Here is a 25857-nt window from a genome sequence, read left to right on the forward strand (position 1 = left end):
TGCTCCAAGCCCACAGGGCAAGAGCGCCAGTTCTGCAGCCGGGCACCAACAATGTGGAGGTGAGAGGGCAGAGGGCGAAGCCGGCACCCTGCCAACCACCAGCTCCAGTTCACAGGTGGGACACGTGGGAGAACGTGTCAGAGGAGATGCCCAAGAGGAGGCAGGCAGCCCTGCCCGGCTCAGAGGGCTAGATGCTGCCGGACCAGGCAGGGCTGGGGGAGGAGAGCCACAGGCTCTGTCCTCCGGCTGCTCTCAGCCCTCCACGGACACACAAGACAAACCCGCCCTACAGGAGCCGCTGGAACGCGAGCCCAGGCCAGGAGCAAAGGAAGCAGAAAGCAGACGCTGTGTGCAGTCGGGAGGATGAGGATTGGAGCAAGCCCACCAAACCGCCACCATCCAGTGGAACCTTCTGGAAACAGTGGGGACAGCAGCAAGTGAACTAATGTGGAGTTTCACCCCACTCCTGAAAACACTCGAGGTGACAAGAAGAAATGCTGCTCACAACACTGAGCACCACACACCAGAGAAAGGCCACCAGAGTGGAGCAGGGAGGATGCTGCCCCAGGCCCACAGGGGTGCTGCCCCAGGCCCACGGGGTGCTGCCCCAGGCCCACAGGGGTGCTGCCCCAGGCCCACGGGGTGCTGCCCCAGGCCCACAGGGGTACTATCCTAGGCCCATGGGGTGTGGCTGCCCCAGGCCCATAGGGATGCTATCCTAGGCCCATGGGGTGCTATCCCAGGCCCACAGGGAGGATGCTGCCCCAGGCCCACAGGGGTGCTGCCCCAGGCCCACAGGGGTGCTATCCCAGGCCCATGGGGTGTGGCTGCCCCAGGCCCAAGGCCCCAGGACCACCAGGAACAGCCTTAAGTGTCAGTTTGGAAAGTTCAGGGCCAGGCAGGTTTGGCTCCCGCAGCAGCAGCAGCAGCAGGCAGGGGCTCTGTCCAGACCCCAACAGCACCACCACTCCCAGGTGAGGCAGGGCCAGGGATGGGGGGACTCGAGCCACCCCCAGGCAGATGCCGGGGTATTCAGGCTCAATGGGGGACAGAGATGCTGGGATCTCGGCAGTGTAGAATGACATCACTGGACTCGGGGTAACGATGGAGAGCTGGGATCAGGGCCGTGTTGGTGTGGGGTCCTGCATGTCCGTTAACTCAGAAGGAAGAGAGCTGGGATCAGGGCTGGGATCAGGGCCGTTGTTGGTGTGGGGTCCTGCATGCCCGTTAACTCAGAAGGAGGAGAGCTGGGATCAGGGCTGGGATCAGGGCCGTGTTGGTGTGGGGTCCTGCACGCCCCGTTAACTCAGAATGAGGTCAGGCTAACTCCACACACAGCTTGTAGAAGACAGCTCTGGGGCTTTGGGGAGACAGAAGGCTTCTCGCCCGTCGCTTACACCTGCCTTTCCTGTCCACAGCCTGCGGCCCCACCCTGGCAGTGAGGTCCTTAGCTCCCCAGGCTTCTAGTAAATCCCTTATCACTATTCCTTTTTAAGTGTCTGGTTTCTGTTTTGTCTTGTTTTGTTTCTTAGAGAGGAGACACAGAGACGTCCCATTGACTCTCCAGACGGGGCCAGGCCAGGAGCCGGGAACTCAGCCGGGGCCTCCCGCTTGGGTGGCAGGGACCCATGACCTGCCCGCCCCGAGGGTGCTCGCTAACAGGAAGGTCCGAGGAGGCGGGCGAGGAGGAGCTTCAGTTACTGGACAGAATACAAGCCCGAGCCTTGGGCCAAGCACGGCCACCAGAGAAACAGCCAGGATAGACCTTGTCAACACTCAAATACCTGCTCTGCCAAGAACGGAAAAACCAGGCTGCCAATGAGAAGGAAAAAAGCAATGCTCGCCACACACGTACCTGCCGAACACCGCATCCAACACACACCAGCGTGGAGGTCACGCCACGGACAACGACACGAGGGACAGTCACTCCATATCCCGTGGGTCACGAGGAGGTGACACCGGCAAGCAGGCCGGGACCGGCTCACACCCCAAGCCCCGACTGCACCCGGCACCAGCAAGAACGTGGGGCGACAAGAACACTCCCTCACGGCCGCTGTCAACCAAACCTGACACTGGCAAGGTCATTCCGCGGGGCCTGCCCGAGCGAGCCGAAAATCAAGGTCCACTCCAAAGCCTGCACACGACGGGCAGCTTCCTGCCCACCCGCCAAGCGCTGGACGCAGCCGCGACGCCCTGCCTCTGGTGCACAGATCAGCCACGGAGACAGCCAGGCTCCCCGCTGGGGAAAGGAAGCCAATGGGACACGGCTGCCTTCTGCAGGATTCCAACCACGCGGCGCTCGGCTCACTCGCCATGCGTGCGCCGTGCGTGCGTGCGTCTGCATTCTAAGACAAACAAAACGGATAAAATTTTTAAAAATTTCTAAAAGGTCAGCGGAGAGGCAGAGCAGAGCGGAGGCTGAGGGCAGGGACAAGGACGCCACACGCTGGCCAAACCTGGACCGTGGGCAGCAGGGAGCCTGACAGCCATCTTCACCTCCTGGCCCGTCAGCTCCGACAGCCGGGTCACACCAGCGCCAGGTGCTCTTAACAGGGGAAGTCGGGCAGAGCGGGCGGGGGCAACTCCAGCTCCCACCTGCTCGGTGTCCCTTAAACCTGACCAACCCCGACAAAGTAAAAGCCATGGGACCGTCCACTTGAGGGTCACAGGCCGCACTGTTCACCTGTGACATTCCAACATGAGGAGAGGGTGTCCCCCAGGCTAGGGTCACGAGAAAGCCCGCCCTGAGACCCCCGGCTCACAAGGCAGGCCTGCCCCACGCCGGGCATCAGCCACCGCGCCTCCCCTGCGAAGGAACTGCGAGGAACACGACTCCCTTCACTGTTTGCTCTATAACTTAAGAATTTTGGACTTTGATTTTTAACTCCAAAATGACAAAAAAAAAAAAATCTAATTTTCGAGTTTCAGTTCTTTGGGCTTCAACGAGGTCAGTGTGGAGGCTTTAATCTCCCCCGGGGGTGCTCCTAGGGAAAGGGCTGATGCCACAGCAGGTGCAACCCTAAAGCAGCTGACCTCTCCGACAGAATGTTCTCAGGGCCGTGGTGAAGCCTCACCATCTACCCCGGTGAACCACACTGCACAGAAAACAGGGCAGGAAGTGAGTGCCCGGACACTGGCTCACCATTCTGAGCCACTGCAGCGTCATCTGGGGCCATCAGCTACAGCGTCCACCAAGGTTCCTGGAGGAGGGGAGAAGGAAGGTCCCTTCACAGGGAAGAGAGCACCCCATGAAGGCTGGAAACAGCCCTGGTGGAGCCCGATCTCCTCCCTGGAGGCCAACACCTTAGCCCAGGCTGACTGCGAATGGAATGGTTAAAAGCAGCGGAGAGGGCCAGGCCCGGGGCACCATGCCAAGGGAGTCCTTCCCAGGACTGCACCTCCTTGCCCGGCACCTCCTGGTCCATGACCCTGGCAGGCAGGAGTGCCCCAGCCAGCCGGACGTGGGGGGAAGTGCTGTGCCTAGAGGCCGCAGGCGTGCGCAGCTGCTTCCTGGGACACGGTGACTGCTCTCTGTCCAGCCTCCCTTCCGCCTACGTCAGAATCGACCCAGGCGAGGTGGCCCCACGCTGATCGCAATCCCGCCACTGCATTATCATAGGCAGTGACATCAGACAGAAAGAGGACCCATGACCTCCAGCCTGACTCTCCATGGTCCGTGGGAGCACAGCTGTGCCATCTGCCGGCCCCCCATCCCTGCGGCTCTGTGGTCTTGGCATTCACACCACTTTGCCTTCTCTGTCACTGGATTTGTCCTGTGTCCCCCCAAAATTCTGGAGTTGAACCATCAGCCCGGTATGCTCTCCCTCCCTCCCCTCCCAAGCGTTTGACACAGCACGTGTCCCTGTGCTCATCGGTCTGCCTGCAGCCCACAAGTTTTTGTAGGAAATACTGTTTTATCGCTTACAATGTTCTTTTGGCTGTTTCTATTTTGATTTTTTTTTATTGATCCATGGAATAATTTTAAGTGTGAACTTTAAAATTTCCTAAAACAACAATAGTGTGGGGTATTTGAGAAAAGCAGCCATTGACTCTGGGCCTGCGGCATGATGGCCTCAGCATCCCGGGGAAGTACATCTGCTATCGATTCACTCGGACTGGCGACACCTGCTCACGGATCCAAAAGCAGAAATGGCCCATCGGTGCTTAGAAATTCCCAGCGACTCTCAAAACTAACGCACATTCTCTACATTGAACGTACAGGTTTCCTGACGTCACCTCTTGAAACCACTCACTAATTTGTGGCTATTCGATCTGTCGAGTTCCAGAGGTGCACAGGCCTCGCAACTCCCACGGCCCCGGATCGTCCACCTGTCCCGTCTCCCCCAGCGTTCCCAGGCCACGGGCTCCCACAGCCCCGGATCGTCCACCTCTCCCGTCTCCCCCAGCGTTCCCAGGCCACAGACTCGGGCTGTGAGCTGTGAAGCCCTCCTCATTTTCCGTCTCCATTGTGTAATGCTAACATGTTTAAACTACTTCCATTTAGGAACCCCCCCCCCCCGCTTTTTTTCAAGACTTTATCTATTTGTGTGTTTGACAGGCAGAGCACTGAGGGGAGGGGTGGGCCCCTCTGGGTCCCAGTCACTGGTTCACTGCCTAACGGCTACAAAAGCCATTGTCTGGCCCAGGCCACAGCCAGGGGCCAGCAACTGCACCCTGGTCCCGAGCATGGGTGGCAGGGGCCCAAGGACGGGGTCCATCTTCTGCAGCCTTCCCGAACGCACCAGCAGGGAACTGGACAGAAGCAGGAGGGCCTGACGCTGTGACAGCTGACGCAAGAGACAGAGGTGGCGGCCAGTCTGCTGTCATCAACCTCCCCACCTTGTTTCCCGTGCTGGCCGACGGTGGCAGCCCAGACCTCAGCTCAGCCTGCACAGGGGGCAATCCTAACCATGCAAACACATGACAACATGCCAAAGACGTCTGTCTGTAGCTGCTGCAGCTTAAATCCGCTGCTTATAAGGCAGGATGTGAGGGGCCGTGTCTTCATCTTGAAAAATCAAAAAAGAAAGGTTGAGTTGAATGTTTTCCTGCCTGCCCCGTGTAGACCAAGAGGGAAGCAGACAGGCTGGGAGGTGGCGCTGCCGGTCCAGGGCGTACCAGCCGACGAACAGGGTGCCCAGCAAGCAGGGCATCGCCAAGGAACAGCCCCAAAGGCACAACTGACCTTCACGCAGTGGTGACCACCGTGGGGACATGTCACGGTGCTGCAGGTGGCATCTGCCACCCCGGCCGAGGGACGGGCCTCCAGCCTGCCAGGCCACAGCACCTAGCCATGACACCTGGCTCCGGCAAGTGGGCAAATGATGCCACCTTCCTGCTGACCAGACGCTGGCAGGCGGCAGTGGTGGCTCCAGCGACTGGGACACACTCACACGGAGTTCCTGGATCCCAGTTTCGGCCAGACCCACTTGCAGGCACTGGGCAAACTAGAAAACGGGAGATCTCTCTCTCTCAAATAATTATTTCTTTAAAAAAAATACATATATATATACATATATATATATAAGAAAACACAATCAGATTTCACTTCCAGCGTGTAAGGAAGATAGAAGAGAGGAATACGCGATGTCAAAAACATAGAACCAGATGGCGGCCCAATGACAGGTGGGGGGGCTCAACACCCCTCACTCCAGCACGATGCAGGGCCCTTGTGGGCTCCCTGGGACACAGGCGGGGCCTCTCCGGTGCCCAGGACACTGAAGCCCATGCAGGCTTTTTTCCAAAGCTCACCCACTCCTAGAACTTTCTGGAGACCACCCCTCACATGAGGAAGTATCATGGGTGATGACCCAAAGTTGGGGCTGGCTTCGGGACACGGCTGTCTGGGCAGGGAGCAGGGCAGGGCACAGCCGTCAGAGCCGAGCGCCAGCCACATGGACCCACTCCGTCATCCTCTCCAGTGCCACGTCACATCTGTCACATGCATTTTTTTTTTCACAATACAATTCAAACCACGCGAAGGCGAGCGCGATGGCCACTCGCACAGTACTCACCCGCGTCAAAGGAGCCGTCTTTCTCCAGCGGGACGAGGATGTGCGTCAGGCAGCCGGAGCCGCAGCCGGAACCGGCCGGCCCAGCCTCGTCCAGCCTGACCAGCTGCAGCCGCGGCGTGGTGGTGGGGGGAAAGCGGTAGAACTGGAAGGTGAAATACACAGTCTTTGGCCATGGCGTTCCTGGGCAGTCCTGGGCCACTCTGAATCCAACAACAGCTCCGCATTAATCAGGCGTCCACAGGAGAGAGCCCTCACGCAGGGAGACAGTGGCTGCGGCCGCTGGGGCCCAGGCCACCAGAGGAGCCCCACACCGGGTCCTCGAGGAGCCGGCCACAGGGCACTGGCCCTCCCAGCTGAGGCACACCGCCTCGGTCACACTGCACCCGCAAACACTCCGCCCGTGGGAGGATTTGTACTGCTGTTTACTTGAAGGGCAGAGACACAAACAGCCAGCACCCCACCTGCTGGTTCACAGTCCCAGATGTCCACACCAACCAGAACTGGGCCACGTATGTCAAAGCTGGGAACCAGGGACTGAACCCAGCTCTGCCCCAGGGGCGGCAGGACTCAGCTTAAGCCATCACCCGCATCCTCCTGATGCAATGAGTCAGCAGACACCATGGGACAGCACACAGGCTAACCGCCTGCCCCCGCGAGCACAGACGGAGTAGAATAGACTCAGCGCTAGGCTCTGGCTGTCACCACGGGCACCATGGGGGTCCCAAGTCCTCCCCAAGTCAACCCCACGTCCAAGCCTTCCTCCATCCTCAGAAAAGTTGCAGCGGGGCCTCAGCTGCACGGCGCCCACGCACGCACCTGCTGAGGGCAAGGAACTGGAGCACGACCTCATTGCTTCGCAGACAATCCGCTTCCTCCTTCTGGGGCTCCACCCGCACGGACTCTGCGGGACTGACGGCCTCGGCGGGCTGCCCGTGGGCGTCCAGGATCTCAGGGAAGCCGGCGGACTGCAGGAGCGCCAAGGAGGCTCTGGACAGCCGGCCTCTGGAGCTGCAACAGAAAGGCCTCAGGCAACACCAAGGCTGTGGGGACAGCGTGCTCTGAGCGAGGGCAGCCACATCCAATCCCGCAGCTCTGACCATGGCATTGAGTCCATGCTGGGTCCTCCCAGACCCACACCTCACCTCCTGGTCGGGACTCCCACAACAACAGGCACATGCAAGGGCGTGATGGGCAGCTCCTGTAACTGCTCGGCAATCGCTGGCTCGAGGACCGAGGCCGGCCGGCTGAGGTCAGCCTCCAGGTGCGAGACCCTGCCCTCCAGCGGGCATTCCTGCCAAGCACAGGACAGCCTCAAGGTGCAGGCAGCAGATCCCACCGGGGAAGCCACCAGCCCCCGCCCTGGGGACTTGGCGCCAGCTCGCTCCCTGCCTGGAAACCCAAGCAGGCACAGCGGCACTGGAATCTGTGGCCCAAGCAAGTCATCCTCAAAACCACCTGACTTTCAAAGTCAACTGGGCCTCTGGCACACGGAGAAAACACCTCACTCTAGAGGGCAACAAGCAACGGGGCAGGAGTCACGGCCTTGTGAACACGACAGCACACGGGACACACTTGATGCCTGAGATGGGACGGTTACACCCCGGCAAGTCTCAGGGACAGGGGACAGAGGCTCCCACGGCACTCAGAGCGCAGCGTGGGGCTGTGCCACAGGCTGGTGCACCAGACCCCATCAGTCCTGAACACTCTTGTGTCTCCTTGCACCTACTTCTGCCACGCTGGGCACACAGCAGCGCTGCCTGGGGAACTGGCTCACACGCCCACGGCTCCCCAGGCAGGCTCACGAGCTCTCAGCGCGGCAGCACGGTCAGCCCCAGTGCTTGGGAGCCAGGAAGGAGGAAGGCAAGCTGGTTACACACACAGGGGAGGGGCCCACGGGTGGGTCAGCACAGGGCAGCCGGCCCGGGGACTCTCACACTGCAGGCAGAGCAGCAGCTCGTGGGCCACACTGGGTGAATTCCCCAGGGACCCATCCCTTCCCAGGACGGCCACAGAAGTCAGGAGCTGTGGCACCATCCTGGACAGAGGACGCACTCACAGCCTGGGCTGGGGAGCGCTGAGAGCTGTCCACTCGCAGGCAAGCAGGTTTGGCAGAGTGGGGCTGAGGCAAGGACACCGGGGACGCCTCGAGCTGGGACAGCGACAGCTGCAAGAGAGGACAGCTCAGGTGACAGGAACAAATGCACCAAGCAACAGTCCAGGTCCTGTCCCACGGGGGCACAAGGGCACAGATGCATGCCAGCCCACAGCGGGGCAACTCGAGCCCAACACAGCAGACCCCTAACTTACCCCTGGTCCCACAGGTGAGTCCTGGGTGGCAGCCAGAGCCTGGGGCGCTGAGATGGGCGGGCCTGGGGGGAAGCACAGGGGTAGATGTGGCAGGCGGCAGGCTCTGAGCCCCAGCACGGCCCAGGCCTTCATGCACCTCGTCAGTGGCGCTCCACGGTGCCCGCCACGGGGAGCCCGGCAGCCACGGGGAGCCCGGCAGCCACGGGGAGCCCGGCAGCCACGGGGGTGCAGTCCACAGCCTCCCAACACGCAAGCAGTGAGGCAAACGCAGCTCCTGGCACGGCACTGCCTGCGAGAACCGACACTGGCTAGACCACTGGGGGCAGGCACCTCCTCCCTCACATGTCCTGGGCCACACAGTCTCCATGCCATCCTTTGTGACCTGCACCGTTCTCGGCCCTCCTACAGGTCCTCATGGGCACCCCTCCAAGGCTTTTCCATCCTCCCTCCCCAGGAGGAACCAGGCCTGCCACTTGCTGCCCAGTGCTCCCAGACATGGGCACTGGGAGGTGGCCAGCTGGGCTCACAGCCCCACTGCCACCCACCAGACACAGCCCAATCCCCAAGCGCTGCTTGTCACCAGGGAGCAAGGAACTGAGACGGCCTCCTCCCCAGGAACCATTTGTACCTGCCAGGCACTGGCACAGCAGAGGTCCAAGCAGGAACAGCAGGGCAAGGTGGGGGACAAACCTGCAATGAGGCCATTCCTCCTCCCTGGGCAAAACACACTCCTGAAGGTGCCAGCAGGCCCCGGGCACCCAGCCATTCACACGGGTCCCTGGCACTGCTGGAGTGGCCACGGCCACTATGGCAGCTCGCGGCATCTCACAGAGTGCCCACCTGCTTTTGCCTGCCCACGTCCTCCACTCAAGGAAAAGCCACAAGCCCCACGCAGCTGCGCCCGGATGAGCCTGATGCTCCAGGCCCTGGCAGGTGCACACTGGGATTCAGTGCAGTGACTCTCCCTACAAGGAAGTAGGATGTCCTGGGAAAAGGTGTGGGGTCCCCTGTGGGGGAGCACAGGCCGGACAGGGCCCGAAGCCGCAACCCCAGAGAGGAGAGCGCGCACAGGCAGGCCGGGTGCTGTCCACTGTGTCCTCTGCCCAGCGTCCAGCCCACTTCCTCCCACAGGTCACAAGAGGGTCTAAGCGGAAGCAGCCTCCACCATGGAACACCACTGGGCTGAGAACAGTGTAAGCCAACTCCAATCACAGACACAAGCACACAGAGACACACAGCAGCAAGTATCCAGGACCGCGTGGGGCACACCCAGGGGGTGTGTGCGTGCTGGGCCTGCCACCTGCAGCATGGACCCAGGACTGCATGGGGCACGCCCAGGGGTGTGTGTGCTGGGCCTGCCATCTACATTATGGACCTAGGACCACATGGGGCACGTCCAGGGGTGTGTGCTGGGTCTGCCACCTGCAGCAACACAGCTAGCACCCCAAAAGTTCAGAGGTTCCGGCTGCTCAGCAAAAGAACACAGCTAAACAAAACTCATGTCGCACCAGGAAGTGCTGTGAGGAGTTGGGCCAGCCGGGGCTGCCCTGGGGCAAGCTGGTACAAAGCAAAAAGAAGGCACTGAACAGCTGGCAAGGCACCATCCCACCTGTGTGCCTGTGTGCCCAGGGAAGCGGGCAGTCCTTGGGCTGCGAAGGGGCTGAAATGCCACCCTTTGCATAGCCGTGAGCTCCTGGGGTACACGCTGCCTCTGCAGCTCAGTGGTGATGAAAACGCACCCCTCACATCCCTGCCCGAGCCCCAAGATGCTCCCAGCCCAACGGACACAGCCAGGCTGCCCAGGGCCGCGCACACACGTCCAAGGTGGATGGCCACCGGCTTCAGGCTTCTCCCCACCAGGCAGCCCCCGCGAAGACCCCAGGCGGTGGGAGGCCTAGGCCCACACCGGGGCACCCATGGAGTTGGCGGCAGGCTCCCACTCCAGGCCAACACTCGGAACACCAAGAGGGCACATGTAGGTGTCCATGGCAGCTCCAGGCAGCAAGCAGGGTCGTGGGGTCCCAGGACACAGTGCTGCCAACGCGGCCTTGGCCGTGCAGAGCAGTCCCCCAAGAGGAGCAGGAAGCGGTGCTGCGTTTCCTGCGACACCGGGGGGACTGTGGTCACCAGGGGGACGGTGGTCACCAGGGGGACTGTGGTCACCAGGGGCAGTGTGGTCACCAGGGGGCACTGTGGTCACCAGGGGCAGTGTGGTCACCAGGGGCACTGTGGTCACCAGGGGCAGTGTGGTCACCAGGGGGCACTGTGGTCACCAGGGGCAGTGTGGTCACCAGGGGCACTGTGGTCACCAGGGGCAGTGTGGTCACCAGGGGGACGGCGGTCACCAGGGGGACTGTGGTCACCAGGGGCAGTGTGGTCACCAGGGGGCACTGTGGTCACCAGGGGCAGTGTGGTCACCAGGGGCACTGTGGTCACCAGGGGCAGTGTGGTCACCAGGGGGACGGCGGTCACCAGGGGGACTGCGGTCACCAGGGGCAGTGTGGTCACCAGGGGCACTGTGGTCACCAGGGGCACTGTGGTCACCAGGGGCAGTGTGGTCACCAGGGGCAGTGTGGTCACCAGGGGGCCTGTGGTCACCGGGGGCACTATGGTCCAGAGACAGTCCACAGGACTTGCTGGAGACAGGGACACTCGGGTCAGATCAATTCCCCCAACACTGCAGTGCTCCACAGTCAGTCTCCACGCCCTGAGAGCAGCTGACAAAAGCCCTCAAGTGCCCACTCCACGACCATGGCACACGGTACCAAGTCCACATGCCCTGCTATCACCTCTACTGCGTAAGGCCAGCAGAACCACCAGTCTGGCCTTCCTACCCCACTCGGGTACTCACTGCACTCACAGCGCCCCATGCAGGCACAAAATGCCCTCACACTGCCCGACATGGGCACACAGCACCCTCACACTGCCCCACATGGGCACATAGCACCCTCACACTGCCCCACAGGGGCACACAGCACCCTCATACTGCCCCACATGGGCACACAGCACTCTCACTGCCCCACAGGGGCACACAGCACCCTCTCACTGCCCCACAGGGGCACACAGCACCCTCTCACTGCCCCACAGGGGCACACAGCACTCACACTGCCCCACAGGGGCACACAGCACCCTCACACTGCCCCACAGGGGCACACAGCACCCTCTCACTGCCCCACAGGGGCACACAGCACCCTCACACTGCCCCACAGGGGCACACAGCACCCTCACACTGCCCCACATGGGCACACAGCACCCTCACACTGCCCCACATGGGCACATAGCACCCTCACACTGCCCCACAGGGGCACACAGCACCCTCTCACTGCCCCACAGGGGCACACAGCACCCTCACACTGCCCCACATGGGCACATAGCACCCTCACACTGCCCCACAGGGGCACACAGCACCCTCTCACTGCCCCACATGGGCACACAGCACCCTCACACTGCCCCACAGGGGCACACAGCACCCTCTCACTGCCCCACAGGGGCACACAGCACCCTCACACTGCCCCACAGGGGCACACAGCACCCTCACACTGCCCCACAGGGGCACACAGCACCCTCACACTGCCCCACGTGGGCACACAGCACCCTCACACTGCCCCACAGGGGCACACAGCACCCTCTCACTGGGACTCAGCTGAGACAAGGCTGGCACTCAGACCCCCGGCCTATATGTCCCCACCCAACTCGGGCACCAGCACCCTCACAGCACTTCTGCACCCTGCCAAAGCAGGCAGGGTGACCCAGTCACACCCCATACGCAGGCAAGGACATCCACACCGGGCAGACACTTCCCAGAGAGCACACTGGGTGACTCCAAGGGTCAAAAGTGACTGAGAAAATCTGGCTCCAATGCAGTCCCTGGGACACAGCACCAGCACCCTTCCTGCAGCCCAGAGACCCTGCCCTTCCCTCCCCTTCTCTCCCCTTTCCTGCCCTTCCCTACCCTTCCCTGTCCTTCTCTGCCTTTCTCTTCCCTTCCCTGCCCTTCTGTTCCGTTCCTTGTCCTTCCCTCCCCTTCTTTCCCCTTCCCTGCCCTTCCCTCCCCTTCTCTCCTCTTCCCTGCCCTTCCGTACCCTTCCATACCCTTTCCTGTCCTTCCCTGCCCTTCCCTGCCCTTCCCTATCAGCAGCCTCTCACTCCTGGTGTCACCTGGACCAGAAGGACCAACAGGTCGCTAGTGTGACAGCTGGGGCAGGCACCGCAGCACGGCTGGCTGAGCAGCCAAGGGGGACATGCACAGTCCATGCCTGAACACTGGGACAAATGGGGTGTAAACGAGCTGAGGAATGTCTCCCTCCCGCTCCTTTCCGGCACTCTGTCTCTCAAATGAAAATAAACTTTAAGAGAACTTGAAGACGCTGCAGAACCAGGGTGTCCCCGGGCCGTGGCCAATCCCCTCAAGTTGCACAAACTCCTGAACAAAGTGCAAATAGAAACAGGGAGAACAGGCAAAGATGGTGTCCTCGCCACCTTTACCACCCTCTGTCACCCGAAAGGACCCACGGCACCAGGCCAGGGCCACAGGCACCCAGAAAGGTGGCAGGAGGTGGCAGGGGTCTTCAGGCAGACCCTCTCCCAGACTGCAGGGGGAGGAGGCCCTGGCTGGCAGGGCCAAGCTGCCTTCCTGTGCCCACCTGGGCCCAGCCCCTGGGGAGAGGGTGAGAAGAGGCAGCAGGTGCCTGGGTGCCTGGGTGCGGGGCGTGGACGGGGAGGAAGCCGCTGCCTGGCAGAACAAAACACCAGGCTCAGTGAGTCCCCAAGGAGGAGCCGTGAGGCAGGAGGAGGCTGTTGCTTAGCAACCCGCAGGGGAAGCAGGGAAAGGGCCAGGCCAAGGTGGAGGCAGCCACACTGCGAGGCTGCTGCCAGGGAGGGAGGATGGGAAGGAGGAAGGCTGGGAGGGGCGCAACCCCAGGGGGCAGCCAAGGGCGACCCAGGCAGGCGCTCACCTGATGGGTGTGTGCGTCAGAGACATGGTTCCTGGGCCTTGGGTCTCAGGCTCAAGGACAGAGCGGCCCTGGGGCTCCTGCCCTGTGGCCCTGGGGCTCCTGCCCTCAAGGCCCTGAGGATCCTGCCATCACGGCCCCGGGGCTCCTGGTCACAGGCTCAGGGACAGAGCAGCCCTGGGGCTCCTCCCCTCAAGGCCCTGGGGCTCCTGGCCTCGGCCCTCGGGCTCCTGGCTAGGTCCTTGCATGGTCTCATGGTACTCCATGCCCCTCAGAGCCCTCCTCGCCCCAAGGTTCTCCAGCCTCAGGCAGGCCTCGTGGCCGGCATCCACAGCCCTCTCCTCCTTCTCAGGGGCACAGGGAGAGGGGATGCCAAGAAGATGCTTCTCCTCTCCAGTTGCCCAGATCTGTGCCAGGCAAGGCCTGTGGCAAGAAACGCTCCCAACAGCCACGGCAGGAGCCTGCCGCCTCCACACACGGCCAAGCACCATGCCAGCACATCAGCAGTGACCCCTTCCACAGTACTGGCTTCCAGTCGATCGAGCAAACAAACCAGAATCCACACTTGAAAAGCAAAATGTGGGTCAAGGAAATGCCCAGATCTGGAGAAAACAGAGGCGGGGTGCCCTCTAGTGGCCGCGCGTGCAGTCGCGTGGCAGGTGGGGGGGTGTGGCTTGCATCTTCGGGTCCGAGATTCCAGATCAAAGAGCCAGGGCCCTTCGCCGCACGTGACAGCCATGCATCCTCAAGACACCCAGAGGAGCCACGTGAGGAGGTAAGATGTGAGAGGATGAAGCGTTTCCGTCATACGTGAAACACCCGCGGGTGTTCGGAAGTCTCACGTGGAGTTCCTAGCGAGGCTCAGAATCTGGGCCGAGGCGATCGCATTAACGTGACGCGGAGGCAGCCATCAATCCAAATTAAATAAGCCAAATGCAATCAGCTGCTGGCCACGTGAATCGGCCGGTCCCCAAACGGTAACCAAAAAATAGATTACACTGCTACAGCACATTTGCACGGCGGTCCGATGCCCGATTCTCCCAGCAACCACAGCAGACTCCCCTCACGGGGGGCAGGCAGCGGGGAGGCAAGGCTCTTGGCAAACAACCCCAAGGGCACGTGCCCAACAGCTCAGCACCTCACTGTGCCAGCTGCCCCCCGCCCCTGGGCCTCCATCCACAGGTCCCACCCGCAGGCTCTCCCCTCACAGCCTCTGCTCTGACCACCTGTGGGGCCGGCACGGTCTGGACCACACAGCTGCGAGCGGCCACTAGGTGAGCTAAATGCCATAGGCCTCCCCACCTCTCCCTGGCATGGTGACAGCGGGGACAAAGGAGACTACAGTCCCTGGCCCAGTGAACACACAGAATAAGAAGTTAACATTTTGGCTTTAAGCTCGCAGAGGTAAGGGGCTCACTTGTCATGGCGACAGGCCTGACAAATACACTGAAGGGAAGAGACAGATGACCCCCCCCCCCAGTCAGCCACAATGGGCCAGGGGAGCATCGCTCTTCTGCCAAGGCCTGTTTGCACACCACAAATCAGCTGCTTGAAAATCAGCCTGCTACATGGACCCGGCACGGTGGCACAGCACATAAAGCCACTGCCTCTGGTGCCAGCATCCCATATGGGCGCTGGTTCATGTTCTGACTGCTCCACTTCCCTTCCAGCTCCCTGCCTGTGGCTTGGGAAATCAGTCGAGGACGGCCCAAAGCCTTGGGAACCTGCACCCACGTGGGACACCCGGAGAAAGCTCCTGGCTCCTAACTTCGAATCGGCTCAGCTCTGGCTGTTGGGGCCACTTGGGGGATGAACCAGCAGATATATCTCCTCTCTGTAAGTTTGCTTTCCAATAAAAATAAGTAAAAAAAAAAAAATTTAAATCGGCCTTCTACAGATGTACTGAATTTCACATCCTGTCTCCAGCTGTCCTGCAGGGCCAGGCCAGGGGTCAGGGCTCCCCATCCCTGACCTCAAACATGTGCCCAGCACCACGGCCAACAGCGAGGCCCAGCTGCGGACGGCATGCGTGGCTGGACGTGAGGAGCAGGGTGCGGGCGGGGCCTAACAGGTGAAAAGCCTCATGCCACACGTGGGAGCCACCCTCAGCCCTACCCACCGCCCTGCGCCTGCTGCCCCTGCCCCTGTCCCTGCATTCACATGGGCCCCAGTCCACCGCCCTGCGCCTGCTGCCCCTGTCCCTGCATTCACATGGGCCCCAGCCCACCGCCCTGCGCCTGCTGCCCCTGTCCCTGCATTCACATGGGCCCCAGTCCACCGCCCTGCCCCTGCTGCCCCTGACCCCGACCCTGCTTTCACATGGGCAACCTCGGCCCAGCCCAGCCCAGCCGTCACAGGCTTCTGGGAAGCGAACCAGCAGACGGAAGAGCATTCTCTCTGTACAACTCTGAACTAAGTAAAACACAGTACCTTTTCTCAAAAGTTGGAGGGGGGATCTAATAGATAAATAATAATTTAGCGATTTAGTAAATACATGCAGACATTTTTTAGGTCCTTCCAATTTCTAGGTAAGCAGGAAATTAAAACCGTCGTCAAAGGAGCAGGAAAGATGAGCACTGAATCCCCAGGAACGGCCCTGGGCTGGGGGGGGGGGGTGCAGTGTAGGGCTGGGGAGGCGGTGCAGCATGGGGCTGGGCTGCAAGGGGGTTGCAGCATGGGGCTGGGCTGCGGGGGGGTGGTGCAGCATGGGGCTGGGCTGCAAGGGGTGGTGCAGCGTGGGGCTGGGCTGCAAGGGAGGGTGCAGCGTGGGGCTGGGCTGGGGGGTGCAGCGTGGAGCTGGGCTGCAGGGGACATGCAGCGTGGGGCTGGGCTGCAAGGGGGGGGGTGCAGTGTAGGGCTGGGCTGGGGGGCGTGCAGCATGGGGCTGGGCTGGGGGAGGCGGTGCAGCATGGGGCTGGGCTGGAGGGGTGCAGCATGGGGCTGGGCTGCAAGGGAGGGTGCAGCGTGGGGCTGGGCTGGGGGGTGCAGCGTGGAGCTGGGCTGCAAGGGACATGCAGCGTGGGGCTGGGCTGCAAGGGAGGGTGCAGTGTGGGGCTGGGCTGGGGGGTGTGCAGCATGGGGCTGGGCTGGGGGAGGGGGTGCAGCGTGGGGCTGGGCTAGAGGGGTGCAGCATGGGGCTGGGCTGCAAGGGGGGTGGCGCAGCGTGGGGCTGGGCTGCTGGTTAGGTGGGGGGGGGGACTGCAGCATCCTCCTCGCCCCCAGGGCAGAGGGCGAGCCTGCTTTGAGCTCAGGCTACAACCTGGATGGGACATCAGACAACAGGTCCCTGCAGCACCAGTAACAGACACAAACCAGCATTTTCCACCAAACAAGGGCCGAAGCGACCCCCGCTTCCGCGTCTGTGTCAAGGGGGGTTTCAACCTCCCTCGCACTCTCTTCCTGGCTCTTCCTCCTCCGTGGCTCCTGGCGTCACGTCTCTCTGCTACACGGGAAAGGGAAACCGTGACCGAGGTCCCCTGGAACAAAGGCCTTCTGCATCGTTTTCTATACGAGGCTGATGTGTTCCTCCCCTGGTGGTGGGCACATCTAACACCCCAGCCCACCCCACCCCATCCCACCCCATCCCACCCCATCCCACCCCAGCCTAGCCCAGCCCAGCCCACCCCACCCCAGCCCACCCCATCCCAGCCAACCCCAGCCTATTGCAGCCCACCCTACCCTACCCCAGCCATCAGTCGCAGGGGTAGGGAGGTGCAGCCCTACCCCACCCCCTCTCCACTCATGCCTGGGGTCATGGGAGAGGGAAGTGCATCCCCAGGCCCCCGGCCCCCCACCAGGCCACTGCTTAACCAACAAGAAGACTGGAGGGCAGGCTAAGCACTCGCCTCTTCAGCAACTTGAAGAATTTACGAGAATGGAATTAATAAGGATGAAAACATAAGATAAATATTAATTATAATTGAAGAGAAAATGGGAAACGTCAAAACACAGGAGGGGGGTATGTGGCCCAGCAGCTGACATACCGTGCCCACATCGAGCCCGACCCTGGCTCCCACTGTCAGCTCCTGCTGGCATGTCCCCGCCACCCACGTGGGAGAGCTGGCTTCAGCATGGCGTTCAAGGATGAGAACTCTAACTGCCTCTCTGGGCCTCTCTAGTAAGATTAAACAAACAAACAACAACAAAACCACAGGGGCCAGCCAGCATCATGGCCCAGCTGGTAAGGCAGCTGCCCGCGGCTCTAGCATCCTAACCAGTGTCGGTTCATGTCCCATCAGCTCCCTGCCAACACGCCCAGACAGTCACAGGGTGGCTCCAGCGCTGGGCGCTCAACAGGAGAGGCCTGCGAGAGACAGGGGAGCTCCAGTGCCAAGCCCTGGCTCCGCCCCAAGCCCTGGCTCCCGCACCAAGCCCTGGCTCCCGCACCAAGCCCTGGCTCCTGGCTCCAGTCCCACCTGTTTCCAGTCACACAGTCACTCGGAGAATGAGTCAGTGCAGAGAAGATGTTTGTGTGCGTGTGTGTATGTACACACAAACAGGAGGGCCGACCCGCCCAAGAAATTGCCAAGAGCGCGACTCCCGTGCGCTGCCTGAGCCAAAGCGGGCTTCCTCCCGGAGCCTGAGACCAGGAAGGGAGCTAACCAGAGGCAAATTCAAATTTTAAATTAGCGACAACTTGTCCAGCATGTTTTTTGACCAAACCAAGCTGCCAATCTTCCTAGAGAACACCACACGTACGCCATGTCAGCAGCAGAGGAGGAGAAAAGACAGGAAGACGGCAGAGCCACCGGAAGGCCTGGGGAGGGCAGGGCCTGGGGAGGGCAGGGCCTGGGGAGGGCAGGATGGCAGCAGAGCCGCCCAAAGGCCTGGGAAGGGCAGGGCCTGGGGAGGGCAGGGCCTGGGGAAGGCAGGGGCTCGGCAGGATGGCAGCAGGGCCGCCCAAAGGCCTGGGAAGGGCAGGGGCTCGGCAGGATGGCAGCAGAGCCGCCCAAAGGCCTGGGAAGGGCAGGGGCTCGGCAGGATGGCAGCAGAGCCGCCCAAAGGCCTGGTGCGGGGCAGGGCCTGGGGAGGGCAGGGCCTGGGGAGGGCAGGATGGCAGCAGAGCTGCCCAAAGGCCTGGGGAGGGCAGGGCCTGGGGAGGGCAGGGGCTCTGCAGGAACCCTCAGGGCCTGGTACGGGGCGGCTCGGCCGCACAGAACAGCACTGCCCTCTGCCAGCCAGGCCAAGCCAGGCCACCCAGCAGCTGGCCACAGGTCACTCTCCATGGTACCTTGCTCTTGGTTCATGGAGAGCCTGTAGCGCAGGACCAGCGAGCCCACACGTCCTCCCTGGGCTCACAACAGCCTCCTGAGAGGAGCACAAGCCCAGGCCACCCAGTGCACCTGGCAGCTTAATGTCGCCCTGCAGACTGTCAGGGCCACGAGGACAGCAAGCTGCCCCGGGATCCGGCCCCGGCTCTCAGAGCGGCTGAGGGAGGGGACAGGCCCCCCGGCTCTCAGAGCGGCTGAGGGCGGGGACAGGCCCCCAAGCAAGCTGCCCCGGGATCCGGCCCCCGGCTCTCAGAGCGGCTGAGGGAGGGGACAGGCCCCCGGCTCTCAGAGCGGCTGAGGGAGGGGACAGGCCCCCGGCTCTCAGAGCGGCTGAGGGAGGGGACAGGCCCCCGGCTCTCAGAGCGGCTGAGGGAGGGGACAGGCCCCCAAGCAAGCTGCCCCAGGACCCGACTGCCCTGGCTCTCAGGAGGCCCTGCAGAGCGGGTGAGGGCGGGGACATTGCCCTGAACAGCTCACTCTGAAACAGCACAGCCTCCAGCTCTAGACCGGCCGGCAGCAAAGGGCAGCAATGCCACCAGGACGGAGCCTTCTGGGCTGGGCACCTGGACAGAGACAGATGGGGCAGCTGTGCTTTCGCCATCAGAGACCCTGGAGGCCACAGCAGTCCCAGGGAGATATGCTGTCCAGCTGCTGCCCCTTGGCCAAAGGGGTGCGGACATGCAGTCTGTTCCCACCAACACTGGTGACAAGAAGGCTGACGACAGCGGGGGTCCTCGTGTGACTGCAGCCAGAAGCCCTGCACCCTCGCTCCACACCCAGCACCCTAAGCTAAGACACAGCCGTACTCCCCAGGTCCTTCTCCAGTTTCTGTGCTGCTCAGCGCTGCCGGCTACCTGCAGTAACTCGGGGCCTTCCTCTAATCGCATTCTTTCCACCTGAGGTCTGTCTTCTAGTTCGTGGTCTTCCTTCCTGTTTCGTACCTTGTCCTGTGTCCTGTCCTTCCTTTTGGCATTCACACCTCACTGCTCTTGTCTGTGAAAGCTCTCCTAGCCTCAAGCTCATCAAAACATCCCCAAATGAATTCCAAACGTTACATATTTAGCTATTCAATCCAGCCCATTTTACAGATGGGAAGTTGGCAGTGGAGGCAGGAAGTAACTGCTCTAAGCCGTTCCATCAGTAAATGCCCCGTTGTTCTGTTACTTAAACACTACCATGATTCTTTTCACCTCTTGCTCATCCTGGCCCCCCACAGAGCTGGCAGAGACCAGATCAATTTCACTCACTCAGCTGGTACCGGGGCCCCAAAGCCAAACATATCACCTTGGTCACCTGTGCACAGCCTGGGGTGCGGGAGCTGCTGTGGGTTTGAGCGGCCCTGGCTCCCTCGCCAGAGTCTGGAATGCCAGCCCCGGCTGTGGGGCTTCCCCAGGGGTCACGTCTCCATCCTTGCTTGGGGCCCCAGCCTCGGCCAGCAGCATCCTGTCAACCGGCGAGGCCCCCGCCCTCGGAGAAAGCGCCCTGGCTTCTCACCTTACTTGGTGTCTCTCGCAGCGGCAGCAGGGACCAGAGTGCCTGTCACACTCCTGTTCCCTCCGGGCCGATCCGGCCTCCTCTTACAACTCCTCACGCTCCATCCCTGGGTCTGGGAACCAACTCCCACCGGTCAGACACACATAGAGGGAGACAACACAACTCAGCCTCGGCCAAGGGTCACGCATCGGAACTAACGCAGACTTTCAGAGAGCTAGCCGGCAGGTGTCAGGGCCGGCTAATCCTCTGCCTACAGCACCAACGCCCATGTGGACACCAGTGTCTGTCCCGGCTGCCCCGCTTCCCACCCAGCTCCCTGCTTGTGGCCTGGGAGGGCAGCAGAGGACGGCCCTGGTTGGGCCAGCAAGCACGCCCACACCCAGCGACAGGGGGACCCGCCCCTCACGGCCCACCTGACCAGGTCTTCAGGATGCCCAGCTGCCTGTGGCGGGGCCGGGCTGACACCACGCCGGGAGACGCCTTTTCAGAGACGGCCATCACATGCCCCTGCAGGCCAGCACAGCTCTCAGGAAGTCAGCTCTTCCCGCAAAGCACGTCGCTTTACCTCGTAGTGACACAACCAAAGCTGTACAACACCACGCTCCCGTGTAACTATAAAAACGTGCCTGTTTTCATCTTTCTCTCCTATTCGTGTTTCCTAGCAGCTGGTATTGATTTGTAAGATATAACTGAGAATGTGTCACACAGAGAACTCACAGGTTCAAGGCAGGGGAACAGACTGAAGTGGGTTTGCCCCTGGGTTTAGGAGTTATAAACCGTGTGTCCTGTGCCCCCAGCACAGCCCACTTCAGCAAATAAAACTGGGAATTACCGTAAAGCAACTTTGATTGCAAACACACACCAAACAGCCACCGCTGCAAGGGACTCTGCTGGGCACGCTGAGTGCGTGTCGGGGACAGGGCACACCGCCCATGGCGAGGCCACTGACCTAAGACGACATTACTGATGCACACAGTGAGAGCAAAGATCTGCGAACAAGGTGGGCAGTCTAAAATAAACCGCAAAAAGTGTGGCCTGGGGGACCAGAAACACTGCAGCACTGAGGCGTGGCCTGGGGGAACGGAAACACTGCAGCACTGAGGCATGGCCTGGGGGGACGGAAACACTGCAGCACTGAGGCGTGGCCTGGGGGGACGGAAACACTGCAGCACTGAGGCGTGGCCTGGGGGACGGAAACACTGCAGCACTGAGGCGTGGCCTGGGGGGACGGAAACACTGCAGCACTGAGGCATGGCCTGGGGGGACGGAAACACTGCAGCACTGAGGCGTGGCCTGGGGGGGGATGGAAACACTGCAGCACTGAGACATGGCCTGGGGGGGGATGGAAACACTGCAGCACTGAGGCGTGGCCTGGGGGGGGATGGAAACACTGCAGCACTGAGGCGTGGCCTGGGGGGGGTGGAAACACTGCAGCACTGAGGCGTGGCCTCCGTGGGACCGGAAACACTGCAGCACTCAGCAAGGTGCTTGCCCCACAGCAGCTGACCACAGCTCAACATCCCTTATCTGAAAACCCTGAGACCAGAAGGGCTTCTGTGTCAGAATTTTGGGGATTTTGGAAATACTGCTCCAACTTCACCAGCTGAGTTTCCATAATGTGAAAATCTGAAATCCTGAATGCTCTGGAATCTGAGATGTTGAGTGCTACATTGGCTGTGGGGTGTTTTGGGTGATGGTGTTGAACGTGAATTAACTTCTGATTTGTCAATTTAGGTATTTCAGAAAATTCCCAAGACCAGGAAAATGGAGGGTGGCATCTCACCACTGTGCAGCTCCCGCCAACTGTGCCATCCAGCACAAGGCCAGGCAGCTCTGCTCAGAGGGACAGGCTCCCAGCACCTTCCCACTCAGACAGCGAGTTCCCCACGGGCCCCTCTGCGGGAGGGTGGGGCAGTCCCCCCGGAGCCAGCAGAAAGCAGGCCATCACCACACTCAAGGGGTTCCGGGGAGCAGGCCCTCCAGGAGACACGGCCCGACATTCAGGGTGGGCTTCTCCAACACTCCCGTCAGTCCCACCCCTCACTTGCCCGCCGATGGGACCCTCCAGCAGGACACAGGTCTGAACTGAGGCCTAGCACTACAGCTCTGCAGCACACACGGCCATGGATCTGTGGCTTCTGCCAGCAGCCAGTGCTGACGCAGCCCATGACACACACCAACAGGTTAAGCACATGTGGTGGGTGCTCTCGGCCGACCTCTCAACTCTCAGGGGCTCAGGCTTACAGGACACTCACGTGATGGAGAACCACCCACAGGTGCACAGCCAGGGGCCTGTCAACTCACTGCACCGATCCTAGGCTGCAGCACAAGGGACAGACCGCTGGGCTGCTGCGGTCCTAGGCAGCTAGTTTACGGTCACCCCCAACCCCCATCTGCCTATGTATGGGTGACATTCACTCATCACCACCTGGAGCCTGAGGGGGCGGGTTTGCACTGTGGTGTGACCACTCCCTAGGCAAGCCCCCATAAAGGCCCCCGGACAGCGAGCAGCTCGCTCTCTTGGCTGCATGCTTCCCCCATTCTGGCACTCTGACTCTTGGCCTCCCCAGCTTGCTCTCTGGCTTCCCACGGACAGAGCCCAAGGTCAGGTATCCCCTGAGCATGGCCCCTCTGGGCACAGTCCGGGCGGGACAGTGCAGACAGCAATGCTAAGATGTCTGTATTTCTGATGTGTGTGCTGTCGGGAGTTCCAGGAGAGGGGAGGCCTGGCAGTGAGGGAACGTGGGCACAGAAGCCAGGGAGAGGTGAGTGTCTGCAGCTTTGTGTGTCCAGGTTGTTTTCTGTATGTCTCTTAGGATAACTTAGGTTCCTTGGGAAGCTGGACAGGTCTTCAGGGTAATGACCAATTGTTCCTCTTGGGGTTTTGATTCACACTGGATTGCCATGTTCTTATCATTTGCTCATTCCTAGTGGGCCCTGTTATCACCAAGCTTGGTTAACAAAGACCCCTTAATACATCCTAGACTTGTCTGGTGTCATCTCTCACCCCGGCACTGTCCGATCCCACCCCCGTTAGGCGAAATCCCAGCTGATCGATCCAAATAAAAGCAATCCTCATAAATGTGACGATGACTGTCACACTGGGCTAAGACGGGAGCCATGCTGTGAGCAAATACTCACTCGAAGGGGCCGCGGGTGGCCTCCGGCAGGACCGCCGCTCCGCCCTGGGGCCGCTGGCACACGGCGTGGGCGTGTCCAGGAGCTCCTCCGAGCCGGGGCAGAACTGGAACTGGATCGTTCCCGACTCCAGCTGTTTCACCTGCGAGGGACCACAAACAGCACAGTGATGGCCACGCCCCCCATCAGCACACTTCCGGCCAGCTGTCCACCAGAGACAAGGCGCCCTGGCCCCAGACAAAGCGTGCGCTCACACGGTGACGGAGTGAGCTTCCTGCACGAAGACAGTCGGCTATGACACCAAAATCCCAGAACAACCCCTTACCCAGGTGGAAGCCATGACGGGGTCTCCCGTGGAGACGGCGAGCTTTCCACCCACCTGTGTCACACGGACTCTTGGGGTGGCGCTCTGGTCCTGTAGGTTTTTAACACACACACCAGCTCCACGCCCCTTGCCACTCTGGACCCACCTAACCCACCAAGCCCAGGGGTCGTCTGCAGCACTGGGGCACCCTGTCACACAGCCCCCCAGCTGGGTGGCTTCTTCCCTGGAGCCTCCGAGCTGCATCTCCTGCTGGTGCATTCGCTGCCGGACGGCCTTCCGCGGCTGGATGTGCTGCCGTCCGTGAGCCATCCATTCACGTGCATAGCAACGTCGAGGCTGGGTCCAGCTGGGAGCTCTAAACACTGGCTTACTGTTTCTGTGTAGACGTTTTCATTTCTCCAACCGCAGGATGGCGGGAGCACAGCATGTGCGCACGACTGATTACAATTTCCCAAACTCCGACTCGTTTCTACTCCCAGTCCGTCCCATTAGTCCACACGCCACTTCTGTCACCAAAGCACGCGACACTGCTCAGTGCCATGTGACGCCGAGTTGAAACTGTGCAGGACAATTCCTCCGACTTGGCTGTTCTCCCCCCGCTCCCCCAAACATTCAACTCTTCATTCCTTATCCACATAAACTTAAGAATCAGCTTGTCTGTATCCCGCTGGGATTCGTACTGAATCCACGTGCGTCTGTTGCACGTGCAGCTGTTCCGGGGCAGTGAGGCCTGCACTGTGCGAGCTGTCCAGCACGCAGGGGCAGGATGCCTTTCCAGGGCAGGAGTGGCCGTGACGGAACAGCAGCAAGCAGGCCGCAGGGGCGCCGGGCAGCATCCGGGCCTGTGCAGATTCTGTCAGACTTCTTTTGTTGAGGGGGACTTTTGTAAAGTGCGTATTTTTGTGTTTCACATCCCGAGTGTTTGTGGCGGTATTCTGAAATGTAACTGGTTTTCCCGTCCACCGCGCACTACCCGGCAAGCTCACGGAAAGCACTTGCTCCCGACTGAGGAATTTCTCTGTGGCTCCTCAGGACCGTCCACACGGAAGTCACGCCGCCCGCAAGGCCAAGCGTGTGCCTTCGCTTCCAGACCTGCTGCACCGTGCTGAGCAGGGCAAGGATGTGGAGTCCAGGCATTCTCCGCCTGCTTCCGGTCTTCGGGAAGCCCCGTGCTGCAGGGGTCCGCAGGCGCTCCTGAGAAGGCCAACGAAGCTTCCTCGCATCGCTGGCTTGCTCGGTGTTTTCGTCACAAACAGATGCTGGCTTTTATCACATGCCGTTTCTGTTCCGAGCACTGCGGTCGTGTGGTGGAACTTCCCGGAGTGAATGATATTAATTGGTTTTCAAACAGAAAATAGCCTTGTATTCCTGGAATAAACCCCATGTGCTTATAATGTATTATTGTCCTTGCACACTGCCGGATTTGATTGGGTGACATTTATGGAGTATTTGTCATCTATGTTCATGAGGAATAAAAGCCCACAGATTTTTTCTGGTTTTGGTATCAGGAATGTTGGCCTTATTGCACGAATTGGAAATTATTCCCATACCTTCTATTTTCTGGAAAAGGTTTCTGTTAAATGAGGTTATTTTAAACTGAATAGGCCTGGATTCTTTGTTTTCAAAAGTTTTCAACTACGAATCTGGAATGTTGCGACACAGCAAGTCAAGCTGCCGTGTGTGGACCCAGCATCAGGGCCAAGTCGAGTCCCGGCTGTTCTGCTTCCAAGCCACTTGCCGGGAAAGCGGCAGCAGACAACCACGGTGCTTGGGTCCCTGCCAGCCACGTGGGGACACCCCGGTGCATTCCAGGCTCCTGGCCATTGCAGACACCTGGAGAGTGAACCAGCAGATGGAAGATCTCTTTCTCTGTCACTGTGCCTTCCAAACATAAAATGAGTAAACCTTAAAAAAAAATTGTTTTTTAAAGCTATGAACTCAATTTCCCTGTCACAGGCCTTCTCGGGTTGCTTATTTCATCTTGGGCGACTGCTGGCAGTTAGGAGTTCAGTATTAACTCATCTGTCCCGGCGAAGTGCGCAGGCCCAGAGCGGCTCAGCGTTCGCACGTTAGCCGGTCAACACTGTGCGCTCGTGGTGACAGCCCTTCTGTCATTTGTGGCCTTTTTCTTGTTCGCTCTCGCTCGATTTGTCAATTTTACTGAAGAAAAATAAAAAGGTTTCCGCTTCATTGGCTCTTCTTTTTATTGTTTTAAAGATTTATTTATTTTATTACAAAGTCAGATACACAGAGAGGAGAGACAGAGGGAAGATCTTCCGTCCGATGATTCACTCCCCAAGTGACTGCAATGGCCGGTGCTGCACCAATCTGAAGCCAGGAGCCAGGAATTTCCTCCA

The 25857-nt window shown here is 60.5% G+C and overlaps 1 protein-coding gene across 1 annotated transcript in view; it reads right to left on the reverse strand.

Moving 5' to 3' along the window:
- Window positions 1-25857, reverse strand: part of NPHP4 (nephrocystin 4) — an 81837-nt gene that overhangs the window by 20352 nt on the left and 35628 nt on the right. The window contains exons 10-15 of the mRNA XM_040987647.1: window positions 23179-23317; window positions 8322-8383; window positions 8071-8178; window positions 7157-7305; window positions 6831-7022; window positions 6015-6214 (exon numbers count right to left, since the gene is read on the reverse strand). Coding sequence (XP_040843581.1) covers window positions 6015-6214; window positions 6831-7022; window positions 7157-7305; window positions 8071-8178; window positions 8322-8383; window positions 23179-23317 — 850 coding nt within the window. The remainder of the gene's footprint in view (window positions 1-6014; window positions 6215-6830; window positions 7023-7156; window positions 7306-8070; window positions 8179-8321; window positions 8384-23178; window positions 23318-25857) is intronic.

Source organism: Ochotona curzoniae, unplaced genomic scaffold (assembly GCF_017591425.1).
Source record: "Ochotona curzoniae isolate NIBS_2020 unplaced genomic scaffold, NIBS_Ocur_1.0 contig_4792, whole genome shotgun sequence".
NCBI lineage: Eukaryota > Metazoa > Chordata > Mammalia > Lagomorpha > Ochotonidae > Ochotona > Ochotona curzoniae.